This window comes from Mesocricetus auratus, unplaced genomic scaffold (assembly GCF_017639785.1).
Source record: "Mesocricetus auratus isolate SY011 unplaced genomic scaffold, BCM_Maur_2.0 Super-Scaffold_100019, whole genome shotgun sequence".
NCBI lineage: Eukaryota > Metazoa > Chordata > Mammalia > Rodentia > Cricetidae > Mesocricetus > Mesocricetus auratus.
This window is the reverse complement of record NW_024429200.1, coordinates 31,044,875-31,063,094: the sequence shown is the minus strand read 5'-3', so window position 1 is coordinate 31,063,094 and position 18,220 is coordinate 31,044,875. Positions and strand designations below refer to the sequence as shown.

The 18,220-nt window shown below is 47.0% G+C and overlaps 1 protein-coding gene across 4 annotated transcripts in view; it reads right to left on the bottom strand.

Annotated features, from left to right (window-relative positions):
- Positions 1–4,810: 4,810 nt before the first annotated feature.
- Positions 4,811–18,220, bottom strand: part of Ica1 (islet cell autoantigen 1) — a 135,863-nt gene continuing 122,453 nt past the window's right edge. For all 4 annotated transcript variants that reach the window (XM_013122683.3, XM_040728552.1, XM_013122682.3 and 1 more), the window contains exons 13-14: positions 17,900–18,169; positions 4,811–5,079 (exon numbers count right to left, since the gene is read on the bottom strand). In XM_013122683.3, the coding sequence (XP_012978137.1) occupies positions 4,958–5,079; positions 17,900–18,169 (392 nt within the window). In that variant the 3' untranslated portion in view covers positions 4,811–4,957. The remainder of the gene's footprint in view (positions 5,080–17,899; positions 18,170–18,220) is intronic.

The following is an 18,220-nucleotide window of genomic DNA, read 5'->3' as shown; positions in this document are numbered from 1 at the left end:
TTATGCGATTCAGGCTGTACAAAAACAGGGCACAACAACTGTCAAACTTTCTGAGGTACTAATGGACCTACTCTTAAAATGGTTAACTGACAAACCTGTCTGGGTTTGGCAGTGGCCTTTGACATCAAAGAAATTACAGGCTTTAGAAAATCTGGTTCAGGACCAGCTAGACACTGGACACATTGCAGAATCTTACCAGCCCTGGAATTCTCCTGTATTTGTTACTAAAAATAAATCTGGAAAATGGAGAATGCTGAGTGCCATAAATAAAGTAATCCAGCCAATGGGTTCTCTACAGCCTGGAATGTCTTTGCCTTCTCTGTTACCTAAAGAATGGCCTATTGACTTGAATAGTTATTGACTTGAAAGACTGTTTCATCACTATACTTTCACAAGAAAAAAGATAGGGGAAATTTGACTTCACAGTGCCTACTTATAACAGCTCTCAGCTGGTTAAGAGATATCAATGGATGGTCATCCTGCAGGGAATGTTAAATAGCCTCACCCTGTGCCAATATTTTGCTTAAAAAAAAAGGAAAGAAAAAAACATTGGAAATAATTTGTGTACATTTCCCACAATCTATAATTTACCATTATATGGTAGACACTTTAAAAAATATTTGAAGAAGTAAGAAAGCTTTGCCTTACTGGGGATTACAAATTTCTCCTGAAAAAAAATACAGAGAGGAGAATCTATTAATTATTTCAGATATAAATAGTTCTACAAAAATTTAGATCACAGAGGTACAAATCAGGAGAGATCGATTACACCAGGTGAAGTGAGAACCCACAAAAGTATAATAACCAATTTATTAAAGGGTGCAATGAAAAGACAGAAACTCACAGACAGAGGGCAAAGCAGACACCACCATTGATCCTGCTGCCTTTGTCCAGCCATTCTGCCCAGGGGTCAGGAGCACCAAGCGTGCTGTCTCTTAACTGCTTGGTCTCCCACCATGTCAAGCTCCAGCAAGAGCAAGAGAATGAAAGAGCCTCTCCCTCCTGGTTGCCACTTGTCACATAGCAGACAAGACTATGGCCTAGGGATGGTGCCCCAAGGCTATAGGCAGATTGAGTTCCCATAACAGGGGAGCTTATCAAACAGCCCATTTTCTATTCTTCAATCCCAGTGAATCAAGAGTGGACACAGGTTACATTCTAAAACTTTGCCTAGAGATACTGGTGGCCATCTTATCTCTTGCTAAGAAATGTCTGACGGATTGAAAAATGGAGGAATCAGAGCAGAGGGAGAGAGGGGATTGCAATTATGAACCCTCAGATCCAATTATGACTGACGTTTAGAGATTTGATATTCACCTGAGCAATAAGCCTCCTGTCATATATCTAAAACATTAATTTATTTACTGAGACAGGACCTTATTTAATCTAGGCTTGTCTCAAACTGACTATATAGCCAAGGATGACCTTGAACTCCTGCATCTACCTCCTGAATGCTGTTTTTACAGCTTTGATGTTTAAGTCAGTTTGAGTTGGGATGGGTTTTGGTAATGACTGGGCTCTGAACTTTGTTGTTCTTATCACACATGTCCCTCCCTGAGGGTTTCAGAATACTGGTTCCTTTTGATAAAAAGAAAGTTAACTTTAAAAGCTCCAAGAAAGGCAAGGTCTGAGGTTGTGCCGGGTGTCCCACGCCTATCATAAACATTGTTCATTTACTAGAAGCCTTCTCAATGCAGAATTCTTGGCAGCTGCGGTCAGTCATTTGGATTTGCCTCCAAGCTGGAATCTATGTTCCAACGAAGCTGAAGAGACCTACCTACATCACTGCACTTAGAGTGCCAGTCAGAGGGCCAGGAAGCTGCCTCCGATGAAAGCAGGAAGCAGGGGACTAACTGTGGCCTTTGTGGGGGACACTAGTTGATCACAAAGCCAGGTGCAGCTCTGATATTGGCAAAAATCAAAGTGTTAGTATTTAACCATGAGCCCTTGCCAGAGACGGGCTGTGGGGTGGGGTCTTGGTGCAGCATCTCCTAAAAGGGGAACTCAAACTGACTTCTGGGGTTGCAGGAGGGGGATAAGGCAAGAGGATCCTGATAGGTGTCATCTGGTAGGTGGGCAGCCTCACAAAGAACCTTCAGAGCCCTCAGCTCTGGCCCCACACCAGCTATTAAAAACTGGCTAAAACACAATGGGTTTGCCTTTCCTTCATGCCCAGGGGTGCTGGCTACAAGCAGAACACATTTGCTCAGGCAAAAACTCCCCCCCCCCCAAAAAAAGCTGGTTCTTTCTAAATCCGTGATTTCTAATTCTGAGGCCGACGGGTGCTTTTCTCACATTCCCAGAACTCAAAATCAAGCTGACATTTCTAAAATTGCATTTTGAGGGGAGTGACTCCGTGTCAGTTGGGGAAAGGAGGCAGGCACTGATGGTGTCATTCCCAGCCCCTCCTCCCAGTGTGAGTATTCTTCATCGATTCGCTGGGGGGGGGGCCAGGAGGGGAAAGCGGTCATGCACAGGGTCATGCTGAAACCATCAGCAACAGGAGGGCAACCAAAGGAAGCCAGAGGAAGACGCTGCTCCCTCCCTTATGCTCCAATCTCCCTGTGGCTCGGGCTGGAGATGGAGAAGTGAGGCTGTGGGCTAAGAGGATGAGGACACTCCGCCTTCTTCACGTCGGAGACGGGGTTAGTGTCACAGTTAGGGAGGCCCCGAGGTGGGGTCCACAGGAACCCCCCTTGGCCAGGCGGTGCACCGGCCACTGACAAGGCAAGCAAGCAGCAGCTGCTTCTCCTTGAACGGGAGAGGAGGCTGAGGGCCTTTGTGTGAGCGGGATCCAAACAAGCCTCTCAAGAGGGATCAAGAGGCTGCCCAAGTGGACTGCAGATGGGATGGGAAAGGAGACGGAGTCTTTCTTTTCTTTCCTTTTCACAAAGAAATCTCAGGGAGAAAAATGCCTCCGTGAGCGACCCTTTCCCTTTCCTCGTAGCAAAGCTTATCCAGATACTATGATCCCCTGTCCTCTCCTCACTGGTGGGTCTGAAGATGCAGCCTCCGACTGTTTCAAAACAGAAGAACTCCACCTCCCTTGCCCTCCCACTGCCTGGATGGAGCCACACAGGTCCTCCAGACTCAGCTCCTCACTGGGACCTCGTGGCCGCAAATAAGTGTGACCCAGGTTGAAAGTAGGACCCTTAGTCCTCTCTCCACGTAGGGCAACTTCATCCGGCCATCATTAATCCATTGTCCCCAAAGTGACTTTAGGGTGCAGGTTGCTCGGAGGCAGATTTTGAAAATAGGCTCTTGATCTCTAGGGTGGCAGCATCGAACAGCTGCAGCGTGTGCCCAAAGCCCAGGCCTGAGTGGGCCAGGTAGGGTACCATCCTGTCGTGACTACATGAGAGAGGCAGAGGCAGGGCAGGACCAGACAGTCAGGGACGACAGTAAGGCTCAGTTCTTGGTTTGCTGACGGTGTACCTAGAGGCATTCTTGTGGTGGAGGTGGGCTCCAAGGAAGCTCTTGAGGAACGAGTAGGGTAACCATGGTGTCCCACAGAGCAAACAGGCCCTGAGATGGTGGACTGTGGAGATGGCAAGCATGCCTATGTTTAGAGGAGTGTGCGGTGGGGGTTTTGATTGTGCATCTTGACAACTTCAAAGTGAATTGATGCGGAACTTAGAAATCTGCTAGAGAAGATTCTAGTAATGATAACCCTTGATTGCTTGCATGGGGCAGCAAAGTCAGGAAAGATACCTGAGCTAAGGTCCAGCAGGCTCCCAGAAAGTTACCATTGCTACCCCAAGAAGGCACCCCTAACAGTCTCCAGCCCTCAGAGTATTTTTTTTAGAGCTGTGGTCAAGTCCTTCCATGAGATGCTCCTGTGTTTCTGAAGGTGGCCCAGAAAGCCTTCTCTGAGATGGTCAATGGAGGCCAGAAAAGGCCACTGGCCTGGCCTAGCACAGAGAAACTTTCCCTGGACCATCCATCACTCATTCCATACCTCACACAGGCCCTTAAGTGCACTGCCATGGTATGGGACACTTGGCAGGTCACCATGACGTAGGTGGGGGGAGTGCTAACCGCAGGGGCTGTGATATTGATAAGAGTATCTGAGCTGATTATGTGTCCACGTGTAAATCTGCTGCCACTGTTGTTCCCTGGCCCTACAAAAGTCCTGTGCAGCCCATACATCCTGGCTGCCTTATCTGGGCACATACAGGGTCTAGTCAATAGCTTCAGAACTACCTGTGGGCCCCACCATTCACAGTGCCTCTCCTAGTACAACTGGGTCTCCACACAGAATCCATGACTGGGGTTTTGTGTGGAGAATGTTTTCTGTTTAAAATTTTCTGTTAAAACAATGCTACAAGAGGCTACTGGAATACATGTTTTGAATACAGCTATGAAGGAGATGAAAGGAGACATTAGGGTGTGCAAATAAACAGCATAGAAAGGTCCACGAAGCAGAAAAAAAAAAATCCATCTCCTCTGCCAGCGTGGCCACAGTCAAGCGCGGTGGGTGGAGACTTTGTGTGTCTTTGGTTGTCTGGATGGAGCTTCACCCAGAGCTCAACGGAAGGTGGTATGGCGGGATGGAGGTCTCTTCCAGAAGCCCCTTCTGAGGGCGATGGGACACAAGCAAGCACAAAACTTGGTTAGTTTCCTGGTGCCCCTGAGGATGTATTGTGTAAGTTCCCATTTAGGTGTGTAAGTTAGACTTGGATTTCACCATGGTGCGCTGACACAGCAATACTTCTGACGGGGTGTCTGCCAGAGCAAGCGGCGGCCTGCTAGCTGCTCTACTGTCCAATGCACACAGAAATCACACAAACCAAGTAAGAGAACATAGCTATACCGATAGAAACAGGGCCTTGACCCTCTCATTTTATTAAAATGGCACGTAAATATTAAAACAGCATACTGAGCAAGTTAGACTTCTGCAAGCCCCGGACGAGGTGCTGCGGAGTGGCCCGAGGGCTCCCTGTTGCAGGTTGCAGACTCATGCATTGAGCAATTCATGTTCTTTATCGGTTTTCCCAACAGCATCAGGATTTGATAAGGGGTCGAGGTCAGCAAAGAGGCTGAACCAGGCAGTCAGGTCCGAGGCAGCCTTGGCAGGCTCTGGGGAAAGAAGGAGAAACATGAACAAAAGCACCTTTTCAAGGACCACCTCTGCCATGCTGGGCTCAGGCACCCCATGACCCTTGGTCTCTAACAGTTAGGGAATTCTCTGTCTCCTCAGCTGATACTCCCAAACCGTCACTGGAGGGTCCATGAAGAAGGGGCTATGTTCTAAGTAACTAAGTACCACCTGTAGGGACACCTCCAGTCACAGCTCACAAAACTGCTCAAAATTCCACACCCTGTCCTTTCGCCTCAACCAGGAAACGGCATGGCTATTTCAGAAATCACACTGAATGGCAGAAGCAGCGAGGTGCTTTCCAGTGTCTGCTAGAGGGATCCATCAAGTCCCCTGGGTCAGGAGCAATCAGGGGTTTCTCTTTTCATCCTTCAAAGACCAGGCCCGGAGGAGGTCATGCCATGCCCAGCCTCTCTGCCATTGCGGTGATTGCCTTTTTTTAACCTTTTCCTGCCAAAGGCAAACGGTCCTGGGAGTGCCTTCCCTTCCCTTTGCAGGCTTGGAATCCCTTCTGCGGCCTCACTGGGGCCCTTCCCTCTGCTGCTGTTCCATCAAAGCACCGGCCCTAACTCTGCCAATACCATGGTTAGACAGCCAAAGTATCTTCCAGATGAGGAGAGAATTTTCAAAAGAAGGGTTGCTTGCAAGCAATTTATAAACAAGCATGGACTCCTCCATATAAACCATTCCATGTGAGGACCTAGCTCACTGGCTCAATAATCCATGCCCCCGCCCATCTCCAACAGGTGGAGGTGTCAGAGGCATGAAAGAATGCCTCTCTAGTAGGGTACCCTTGTAGCGGGCAGCGGCGAGGAATGTGTTTGCCATCTGGCTGGAAGGAATCTCAAGAACGGCTAGAGTGAAAGGATAGAATGGGATGAGAGTCACATAAACCATCTTTGTGTCTTCATAATGACACCAAACTGTTATGACGGTTAGTGAAGCACTTCATACTCGAGGCTCACCTCTCCGTTTCTACTCCGGCTACCCAATAGGTGCATTACCTCGTAATGACAGAATCAATTATGTCATAAGAGTTGTGATAAGGCTAGTACACATAGGAACAGCAAGTAATGGCAAGACTATAGTTAGAATGGTCCTCTGAATAGGTGGTGACTACAAGCAACCTTAATTGGATTCTACGCGTTTAGCCCTCACAATCCCCGGACTGGAGAGAATCACAGATCATCATGTTGCAGGTCATATGAGGACACTGTATGGGGCAGGACTGATCAGATGGATTAGTTCATCTCAGTTCTTGATAGAGAATATAAAGATATCTCCAGGGAAAATACACATGCTCCATACGTACTTCCCCTTCCTCCTAATCTCTTGCATAGGCTGAGAAGGTCCCCAGAGTGTCATCACAGCCCTGCAGTCCAGAGAGTGATCACAGCCCTGCAGTCAGAAGTTAAGGCAGGTGATTGCACTTCAAGGCAACCCTCAGATCCCCCAGGTCTCCACTACGAGGAAAGCCAGGTGCAAATTATTTGCACAGCACTTAAAAGAACACCACAGGAACCATTTCTGACAATAATGGGGCAGACGTTTCCTCTAATGTCCTGTGGTCAAAGGGAGAGGGGGTGATGACCAAAGGAACCGAGATAGAGCTGTGAGTACACATGAGATCTTCTGTCCAGCAGATGCTCACTTCAGGGCCCTGCCCCAAACCAGAACAGATCTCACAAGCTTGAAAGGACCTCTTTTGACAGCTAAGAAGCCCTGCCCTTCCTGAGGCCCTCTCACTCTGTTCCTTATGTGGTGAACAACGGTATTTTTAAAGTCGGCAGACCACAGCGGGCTTTCCTACTTTGCTATTTTCAGCTTATTGTCTCAAGGATCACACAGAGATGTGCATACTGGATGCATGCTCATTAGCTCATTAGAGGTGTCTGATGAGGGGACCCATGAGTGAGGACAGTGAGCCAGGAAAACCAAGCCAGAATGTGATTCTAGGATCATGCATAACTCCTCACCCCACAGCCCTGCATTCGAGTGCTAATGCACAAATTCAAAGTAGTAAAGGATTATAGGGAGAGTGATAGGGCTGCTGGAAAGTGAGGCAGCTGTCATGGCAGGGGGTTAAGACTGTCACCTTTCAGTGCAGAGCTGTTGTCATTTGAATTACTTGTCTTTGGTGCCGGCCATGGGGCATGAGGACTGACATTGCTCTCTGGCCAGCCTAATATTCAAAACCAAAGGACATTAGATCTAGCAAGGACAGCCACAACACCCCATTGGTTGCTGGGCACATATGGGTTCTAACCCATGGTGGCCTCCAGCAAGAAGGCAGAGGATGGTGTGATGAGACCTTTCTCTCATCTTCCTCAGACCGGGAAACATTTGAGGGGATGGGAGAAGCATCGGATCATATTCAACTGGGATACCTGGGAAATCAAGGAAGACCGTGGACTTTGAGCAGCAGCCAAGAAGCTGCTAGCATCAGAGCACTGCTTTTGCCTTTTTTGCTTTATACCCAGTTTTCATGCCGAGTATGACGATTTATTTCATAACCACACCAAAAAGCATTAGAAAATCAAGAGCCGTGGTTTCCTGTCGCAAACGGGGAAAGCTTAAACTTGAATGAGCAGAAGGACAGAACTACTAACCACACATCTCTACCAAGGTTGCATGCATCTGCTTCCTCTACATTTGGGAAGATAAATTAATAGTTAAATAAATAGCAGCCCATTCCAATGATGTGTGGGGAGAGCTTGCGTGAGCATTAACTCTATGGCATATCTTCCTGCCTGCAGAGCACGGGTGGAGGCCTTCAGCACTCTTGCACTAGGGAAGCAAGCCCCATCCCTCACAACATTTACTGTTTGTCCTGAATATTTTGGCATGAATCATCCTTAATTTAGAAATTTACCAGAGACATCTTTGAACCTGTGCTTTAGTTCTTTGTGTTCAAAGTCTTGAAAGAGGCATGCCATCTAACACCCCAAAATACTTAACACAGAACAGGTAGCTGTTTGCTGATTAAGCCCACATTAAAATGTTGAGCATCAAACAGGGTATCAGTATGGAGACATCATTCCTAAAACGCTGTCCTTTGACTGAGATGAGCTTACAGCGTTTTGTATTTCTTTGCCAAGTCCTCAAGAGAGACTGTGCTTGGATTGCAGAGTTCAGATAGGTCAGGGAATACAGTTTTCAGTGCAAGAATGTCATTCCGTATAGGCTACAAGAATGATACGATTGAAGACCGTTTGTTTATCCTGCTATTCTAACATCCACACTTTCCAGTGGACTCAGTTACAGAATTATTACTTTGTATTTTTGCCACATTCAGGAGTCATGGGCTGTTGAAGCCAGGGTTCACTTATTCATTTTTGATTCATTAAGGACACTGCCTGGCACACAGTGGGGGTTCAGATATATGACTCTTGAATTAAGATAAAGTATTTAAACCCCCTTTTAACTGGCAAGAAGCACACTCTTGGTGTGTTATCTGAAGAGATGGCAACCCATATGATCCCTAATTCTAGCTAGATGTAGTTCATTTTAGAGAGGAAGTACACAGACTTAGTAATGAAGACTGACAAGTAATGAAACAGATGGCCTGCAACCTATTTCCTTGGAATAAAACAATGGAAAGCAGAAAGGATTTTAAACAGCATTGCTATTCATTGAAACAGTACTTAAACACATACAGTCAGCATGATTCATATACAGTCAGGAGCTTCAGGTATCACCAGCGCCTCCTGGGATGCTGGGCTTCCAACCTCACCGTAGGAATTTACAAGAAATCCTTGACCTGTTCTCTTAAAGCTAGTGAATTTTATGGCATGTAAATTACACTCCAATAAAACAATTTTAAATGACTAGCATTCGATGTGATCCAGAAATAACAAAATCTTCCCAGTTCTTAGAAAACTGGCCCTTAACCATTTTCCTTCTAGACCCAAATCACACAAAAGCAGTAAAAAAAATGAGAAAAGCGAAAGTTGTGGGGCAAATGCGTGCCCAATGTTCCAGCTACAGGAAAGGCTGTAACTTGGTAGCTGGTGCCCCTCTTCCCTGTAGTCCTTCCTGGTCATCATGTCTGCCCGCCAGCAACCTGCGCCTCCTTTCCTCCAGCTCTACAGCCTGGCTTCTGGCTGTGCATCACTTGTAAGCCAGTTACAGATGCTTAACCCACATCACCTGTGAGCCAGGTAGGGATGCTTACCCAGTATCATCTGTGAGCCAGGTAGGGCTGCTTACCCAGTATCATCTGTGAGTCAGTTAGAGACGCTTACCCTATATCATCTGTGCGTCAGTTAGAGACGCCCCAATGTCACCTGTGAGCTGGCCAGAGGCACTGATTGACTGAAATGGAGTCCTCGAGGCCAATGTAAGTTTAGAGAACAGTGCCCTGGATGGCTGTTGGCTAGCTAGATCAGCATGTTTATTAGGTCAGTGGGGCCAGAGCAAAGAGATGAGCCCTTTTAGGAAGCAGAGGGACTTACTTCAGGGCCTCAACTTCCTAGACAACCACAAGAAAGTTTGCGGCATTAGGCTATTGGATATCACTGTGTTCTCTGACTGAGTTCATGGAGGTGAACCTGAATCAAGTCAGGGAAAAACTCTGTGGGGAGTGCAGGAGTAGATGCTGCCCTTACACCCATGTGCTATTTGATAATGGAAGCTTAACAAGAAAATACTTCCTACTTCAAAACCATGGATGACATTCATTTCCAAGCACAGCTATCAAGAACACTGGAGTAAAGAGGGGTATTTGGCTCACTGTGTCTTTCAGAGTACGGAATTGGGTATGTTTCCCAAGGCAGTAGGAAGCCCTCTAAAGTAGTCTGCCTCCCTTTATGGAACATGCGACTTGAAAACTTACAAACGAATCTGTATATTGTTACATCTGAAACATACCAAAAACATAAACTGAATTTTCTCTTTAAAGATTTGTTTTAATTATATGTACAACTGTGTTTCTGTATATAGGCATGTGTGAGTAAGTGTAGATGTTATGGAGGCCAGAGGCATCAGATCCCCCTAGAACTGGAGTTGCAGTGGTTTCGAGGTAATTAGCATGGGTTCTGGGAACCAAGCTTAGGTCTCTTAATGGTTACACCATCTTATTGGCACCCTAAACTGTATTTTCAAGTACCACATAAAGAGATAATGATGATGATGATGATGCAAGATTTCTTTATAAAGAAAAATGCATTTTCTTTTGGGAGGTACTGGGATTACACCCAGGGAATTGTATATGCCAGGCAAATGATTTATCACCAAACTCCACCCCCAGCCTACAAATGTCATCCAGCTCAATTCTCCTGTGACTAGGTTCTATTGGGGACTGCTCAGCTACAGTTAGGAGCTACACAAGCAATGCTGAGGACTCACAAGGGGAGGCTCCATCACAGCAGAGGACATCCATGTGGGAGGAAGAACGTGAAGCCATCTCTTTGGGAGCTGAGATGGTGTGACAGAATTCCTAAGCAATTTTAAAGACATATGGATATCATGACTCCTCCTTCCCATGATATGCAACAATTAACAGCCAGCACACAGAGTCACATTCATGCATTAACATCCTTCTAGCAGCTTGAATATGGATATGGGGGGGAATAAAATGGCACTGATGTGATACCAGCTATTGGACAAATCCCAATATAGCTCTGGGAATTATTTAGGGGCAGGATGATTGTGGATGGAACAACAACCAGATTTCAAATGTCTTGGCTTCTGTCAGAAAAACTGTTATTGAGAGAGAACTTAGTGTTGCTAATATTCCCGTAATTGCCATCAACTGTTCCCTAGTCAGTGAGACTTGGCAGAGGCATTTTTTTTTACATATAGGTGTGGCTACAAAGATGTCTCGCTCCCTACCTCAAGAGAAAAAATTTTAAGAGAAGGGTAGTGATGGGTGGAGACAGGAAGGAGCTCCAAGCTCAGGAACAAACTCTTCCAGCCCTGGGTTCCTTTGATATGTCAATGTGTTACCCATTTTCAGAAACACACATAAAAACTTGCTCGAGTGGTCCTGCTCCCTTTGCATACACATGGGGAAATACCAGTGAGCCAGAGCTAACACTGCCCAGCAAGAGGAGCAAACACAGCTGAAGCCCATGGGCCGGAGAACACTTTGCTGTGAATGTGCCACACCACTTAAAGCAAAAGGCTCAGGCAGGGTTGCTGTCTCGGCCTGGGGGCCTCACGGGGTGGGGGAGCTGCTATGAAGGACAAAGGAGGAACACCACAGCAATAGTAGCCATAACCCCTCAGGTACATGACACACCTGCACGGTGTTTGTAAGATTCCTGTCTCACAAGTGAGTTGGGATCTTGTGGGTAAAACTAGGTGGCAGCAAAGCTAGAGAACAGGCTCTCAGTAAGCTATGCTGCATTCAGATTTTTGTCTACCTCAGCACATACTAGGAGTGGTGGCTAAAGTGTTATCTGAAGGAGTTCCCATCTTAGGCTTGTCACCTTTTAACCTAGCATCATGTCGTTTGCCAGTTGCTCTCACTCTCTTGTTTGCCGTCCGTCCATCCGTCTGTCCGTCCGTCCATCCATCCATCATCCCTCCCTCCACTCACTCACCCACACACCCATCCATCCTTCCCACAAGTGTCTTTTAAACATCCACTGAATTCTAGGCATTGAGCTATGGTCTGAATAACACAAGTGTGGACCCTGTTTCTATGACAACCTGGGGACGAGACACATGAAATCAGTTTTCCCATAAGGTGAGGTAAGAGGGTGATTTAAGCACAGGGTGCAATGGGAGTGTGGAGCAGAAAGAGCTAGTGCAGATTGCTGGGGTGTGGATGGGCTGACGCTGAGACTGAGGCTTTGGGGAAGTCGGCCAAGTATAGCACTATGTATGCGTAGGTGTGGATGGCATGCTCCAAGGAGAACACGTGCCAACGCCCTGCTGGTGGAAAGATCTGGATGCACTAAAGCTCAGTGTGACTGGATCCAGTGGATGTATAGAAAATATAATCCACAGTATGGTGGTGCGTGTCTGTTATCCTAGCACTTGAGAGGCTGAGGCAGGAGGATTACGGAAAGTCTGAGGCTAGCCTTGCCTAACTAGTGAGTTCCAGGACAGTTTGGTCCATATCTCAACACCACCGTCTCAAAAAGAATACTGGGTCTTTGGCACAGTTATGTCATTGAGCCATGCTAAGTAAAGGTGTGGGAGTTGTGGGCAACCATGAAACTGGGCGAGATACTAAAGAAGCTTGTAAACCAAGTTGACAATTTAGCCCTCACTACAGTGGTGGAAAGTGCAAAAATTTGGCAAGGCACATGACCTTTTGAGGCTCCTGGATTTCCTCTACAGAGTGGGTGGAGGAGTCAGTTTTGAATGTTCCTTCTATACAGCACCAGAGGCACTAGAATCCAGCAGCTTTCCAGGTTCTGCCTTCCAGATGTTGCTCAACAGGCCTAGGAAGTTCTGCTGCCCTGATGTAGTTAACAATCCCACTGGCCTAAGCAGTGTTCAAGCCATACGTCGTATACCTGGCTCTCTTTCCCTTGGCATTTTTCCGTCAAGTACTGAAAGCGTCAGTTACCTGGCATCAGGCTAACCCAGGAGTGGAAAGAGATGAGCTCAGCCTGAGGTTTCCTTTCGATAACCCAAACCTAAAGCCCACCCAGATGGCAGCAGCATCTGAGAATTGGGCAAAATGGAGGCTACCCTGCAGACACGCAGGCTTGGGGGTTCTGTGACTATAACGAGAGTTCTAGCCCTGGTTTGCAGAATCCAAAGCTGAAAGATCTGCTGGATCATTTATTCTGAGCAGCTGGCAATCTTTCCATCTAGAAGCAGTCGAAGTCTACTTTTAAATTAAATTTTTAACATTGAAAATGCTCCAAACCTTCCTTAGTATCTGCTTGGTCAGCACTCTCTGGCTGGCTTGTCTACTCATATTTAGAAACCCCAGGAAGGCATAATTTTCTCATCTTTTCATGGGTACAGGAAGTCCTAGCCACATGTGCTGTTTAGTTTTTATCAATTTACTACTAACTAGAGTCACCTAGGAAGAGGGTCCCTGAGCTGAGGAACCGCCACCTTCTGAGTGACCTGTGGGTATGCTCAGGGGAATATTTTATTGAGGAATGACTGATGTGGGAGGGACCAGCCCACTGTGGATGGTGCTACTCTGGGGCAGAGGGTCCTGGGTTTTATAAGGAAGTTGGTCTACTCGTGGGACTCCTGACAGTGGGAGCAGGCGCTACCCCTAACGCTTTGGCTGGCTCTTGGGAACCTATTTATTCCTCACACTGGATTGCCTTGCCTAGCCTTAATACAAGGGGAGGTGCTTAGCCTTACCAAAATGTGATATGCCAGGCTTTGCTGATACCCACGGGAGGCCTGCACCTTTCTATACAGAGATGGAGGAGGAGTGGATTAATGGAAGACAGAATGGGAGGAGAGGTGGAGGGGAAAATGGGGAATGAGGTCAGGATGTAAAATTAATGATTAAATTAAACTGAAGGGAAGAAAGGAAGGAAAGAAGAAAGGAGAGAGAGAGAGAGAGAGAGAGAGAGAGAGAGAGAGAGAGAGAGAGAGAGAGAGAGAGAGAGAGAGAGAGAGAGAGAGAGAGAAACCATGAAAGCCAGTAAGTAAGCTGTAGTCCTTCCTGGTTCTGCCTCTAGGTTCCCGTTTGAGCTCCTGCCATGACTTCCCTCAGTAATGGACTGTCAAGTGGGTGTGTAAAATGAAATGAACCCTTTCATTCATGAGTTGCTTTTCATTATGGTCTTTATCACAGAGATAGAAAACAAACTAGGCTACCCCATATCGGGATAATAACTCCAGAAACTTGGAAATCTCAGCTAAGATGAATTCTTCAAAATTTTGAAATGACTTGATCAGACATGTAATTTTGGTTGTGAACTCCTACGGCTTGGACTAGGCAGGAGGGGAGGCACACTTGTTGTCTTCCTTTGAATCACTTCCACTCCTGGGACTGGAGGACAGAATAAAGGAGAGGCCAGAGGGAAGGCAGGCAGGAGCCATTCTAGGAGAAGGAAGACTGAAGAGAAGGAAGGGGGGAGGGAAAGAGGAGGAGAAGGGCAGGTGAAGAATGAAAGCATGGGAATCGCTAAGGACTGGAGGCACCCAGAGCCCTCCACCTCTGTCCTCCAACCTCCTGAACCTGCAGGTGTCGCAATCCTTCCAGGATGATGGTGAAACAAAGTACAAGTGTTCTCTATAAAGACTCCTATGACTACCCAGTTTCTAACAGTCTGCTCTGGATCATCATCCAGATTTTGTTGGATAAGGGCCCTGTCTCTCTATAACTCCATTATCCTGTTGTCTGCCCGGTGTCCTGGTGTCCAATTCCTGTGTGAAACCAGGAGACCCACAGTCACTATAAGCCATACTCCTGTGGGGGCTGATGCCTGAAGGGTCTGGAGAAAGCTACCTATGCTATCAGATATTGCACTGAGCACAGAAGTCCTGGTGGTGGGCATGGGCTCCTTAGGTAGACTGCGCAGGTTCAATGTTTGGCTGCCTTTACCAGGAGAGTGACCTTGGGCTAACAAACTGCTTCCTTCCTTCGTTTTCTAGTCTCTAGAGTGTAGACAGCGATAGCATTTGCCCGGGAAGCAGCAGGTTAAATGAATAAGTTGACATAGGTAAGGAGAGGGCACAGTGCTGGGCACCCAGCGTGTGCTGTCATGAGCATGGGCTGATGTTGTCTTACGTCTATAGCTGGCAGAGTCACAGAATTACTTGATTTTACACCTTTGCCTCCCAGAGACAGAGTCAACCCACAGATAAGATGCTGCTGGGATAAGAAGTCTAGACCGACACCTCACTTACTGAAATATGAAGTAATAACCCAGAGGCTGCAGAGAGATTTGCCACTGCTGCAGTGTGAGGAGGAAGAGGTCAACTGCAAAGAAAAGCTGGACTCAACTCCTTCCCACACAGGTCACTGAGCCAATACGCCAACCTACCTCAAGTCCCCATGTTTAGTTTAGTTTCCTAACTGGTTCAGTAGTTACTGAATTCAGATTATGACATGATCTGGTTAACCAGAGGAATCCATTTTAATATAATGTGGCCAAGGGTTAACAGTCATCATTAAACTATTATATACGTACAACTATTCATACATATTAGATGGACTTTTTATTCACCTATGGATGCAGTGAAAAAAATCTTAGGCTAATATTCATCCTTTCTTATTTTGGAGATGAGAGGAATCCTGACAGAAGCCTGCAAAGTGCTCGGCTACTGCAAGCAGCCTTCCTGTGTCTATATCACGTGCATCTAGAAAGTTCCGTGAATCAGGGCAGCACTGGGTAGCATATAAGCTTCTCTCACTGAGATTCTGGAGCTGAGGTGGACAATGTATGTGTGTGTGTGTGTTTTTTAACCATGTAGGCATTTTTTCCTTGATATTTTGAATCCTTGAGGCATCCTGCTGGTACCCATTTACAAAGCAAAGGAAACTCCACAGTCACTGGGTTACATTGGTCTTGTTATAAGCCCTCAGGAAGAAGGAGCCTCTCACAACCAAAATAATGCTGTTAAGTTACAAAGCAGATCATACCATTTGGTGGCTAAAGACGCCATGGTGGCTTTCAACATGGCTGCTGATAGGAAGCGGAGATTTGCCCTGTGTGTACAGGCCCTGTGAACACTTCTGTCGGAATATATGGACCAGCCTACAACGGTGTCTGTCCTTCATATTGGAGCATCTCTCACACTTGTCCAGTCAGCCCCAAGAAACGTTCTTCCTGCAGACCTTGTCATGCTATGAATGTTCTTACCTTATGGGGTCAACCAAAGTTATCCACCCAGGTGTCTGCGTGGCTAATTCTCATCCTGTCAAGTTGGCTCTCATCTTCCCAGCAAGACCCTGTGTAGCTACTCTGCCATCCCACAACACCAGCTCTCCCTAGCTCCATTTTCCCCTGCCCATCACTGATTACTCTATGACCTACTGCGTTGATTTTCTCATTGTTCATCATTCCGTATTTCTTCCCCATTAGAAACCGAGTTCCAGGGAGGCAAGAGAGCTTTGCCTGCTTTGTTCACAGATGCATTTCCATGAAGGGGGACCCGGAAGGTGCTTATTAATGAGTGGACACCTTGCCAAAGCACCAAATGAGACTCTTGGCCTGGGAAATGAATGGCCTCCCTTTGGGGAACCTCTTTCCCTACACAGGTCACACCCTGCACCTCTCTCTTACTGTTGGGACACCTCCCTCCTTTGTCCCACAAGTGGTCTGATGCCTCCTCTCAGGCTGAAGTAAGCGCAAAGCCCACAGTCACCCCGTGTTACAGCTCTGGGGTTCTGTCTGACCAGAGATCTTCACACATTGTCCAGGAAGAGGCTTTGAGGCCTGCCTTCTCGCTCTTGCAGTAACTGTTAGTCACCACTGCTCGCTGTAGCAGCAGGGCACCAGGGCCTTCAAAGCTGGGGACCTTGTAAGGATCATTTGGCAGCACAGCCGTGGGACAACAGAACCTCACAGGGGTGGGCTGAGGGACTGGCCGCTGGAGTGCCCCCGGCCTGCCAGGTCCTCTCCTACAAGAGTGTTAGGGTAAACATCAAGAGAGCTGACAGACTTGCTCACTGGGCTTCACCCAGTGAGGGACAGGACGAGGTGAAACTCAGAGAGCAGAGGAACACTTGTAGCATCCTCTCTGCCCCACGGTCTCCAATGCCATGCCTGCTAACACATGAGACAGCTACAAAAAAGGATTCACGGGGAAAATAAAAGGGAAAAGGTAGTTCTAAAAAGGGGAAGATTTTTTTTTCTGTCTTGCCCACTGGCTTCTGTATGAATGATCTCATTTCCCAAGACCTACGCTTGCAAGAGCCGGTAATTACTTAATCATTCCTGCTCTGCCATTTCTTCTCCACCTTAAGTGCCAGATAAACATGTTGTTTATTAGGGAGATAGCTTAAGTTCATAGAAAGACCAAAAGAATTCCAACGTTTCTTACCAAGAGTAATTCCTATCTTCATGATTTATGTAACACGAGGGAGAGAAAATTCACCAGAGAAGAAAATGCTTTCCTTCTCAAGACCAGTTTAGAAACCCAAGACTTCACCACTGAGCTTTGTTTTTGCACTTTGAATCATTGTGGGGGACACGCCAGCAATGCTCAACCAGCGTGTGGCCTGCTGCCGAGCCCGGGTGCACCCTGCACCCTTCTGACTGAAGAGCGCTTTTGATCAGGGTGGAAACTCTGTCTGCTCTGAGGCTGCCATGGGGGTTTAGTTTGTGTGCTGGAGTTAGAACAGGAACTGATGAATTGGGGCATACATGAGTAGGGACAGGTCAAGGTGTAGAGAGAGCAAGAACAAGGAAAACGCACAGGAAGAGACAAAGTTAAAAGGTCCAGTGAAATGCCACTTAGTACCTAACAGGAGGGTAGGTTACAGGAATACATCTCATGGATATATGGGAGATGCAGGTACAGGCAGTCAGGGGTGGCCAGGCCACAGGGTTGTAACTGCAAGGGCAAGAACCTATCATGCATGCCACAAAACTGCCTTAAACCCGAGCAAGAAAGCACGGTTGAGGACCTCTCCTAACTTTCCTAAGAAAGTACTGACAGAGGGGAAAAATTATGAGAAACCCACTGAGCCTGATACTACATCTTAAAGTTGGGGTGTGATTTGGAGAGTTCAGCTAAAAAGTCACTTGATGCAAAAAAAATACTACCACTAATAATAAAAAATAAGATATTGGCTATAAAGTAAAAATACAGAAAGCATACTCAGACAAAACCACAAAGAACAAATAAACTTTTGCATTAAAGGGGGAGGGGGAGCAAACAAGCAAAACAACAGAAGTTTCTAGTCACTGTGGTACATACCTTGGAGAGAGGCCTGGAGATCTTTCATGTTTTGGTCTAAAAGTTGCGAAGGAAGGAATCCAGAGCCTAGCTGGGGCTTGGGTTCTGGCTCTCCCTGGGCCCCCTCAGGGGCTGGCTCCTTTAGCCGGTCCTCTCCAAACACAGCAGCCCACTCTCTGCTGAACTCTCCTTCATCCAGGCAGGAAGCACTGAAGATCTCATTCAACAGCAGCAGGTCATCCTTGTCAACACCTTCTGCGTCTGGGGTCCCTGCCATGGAACCCAGGCAAGCTGGTGGAGGCGAAAGAACACAGAGTACATGACTTCCGAGAGCTTGAGTTT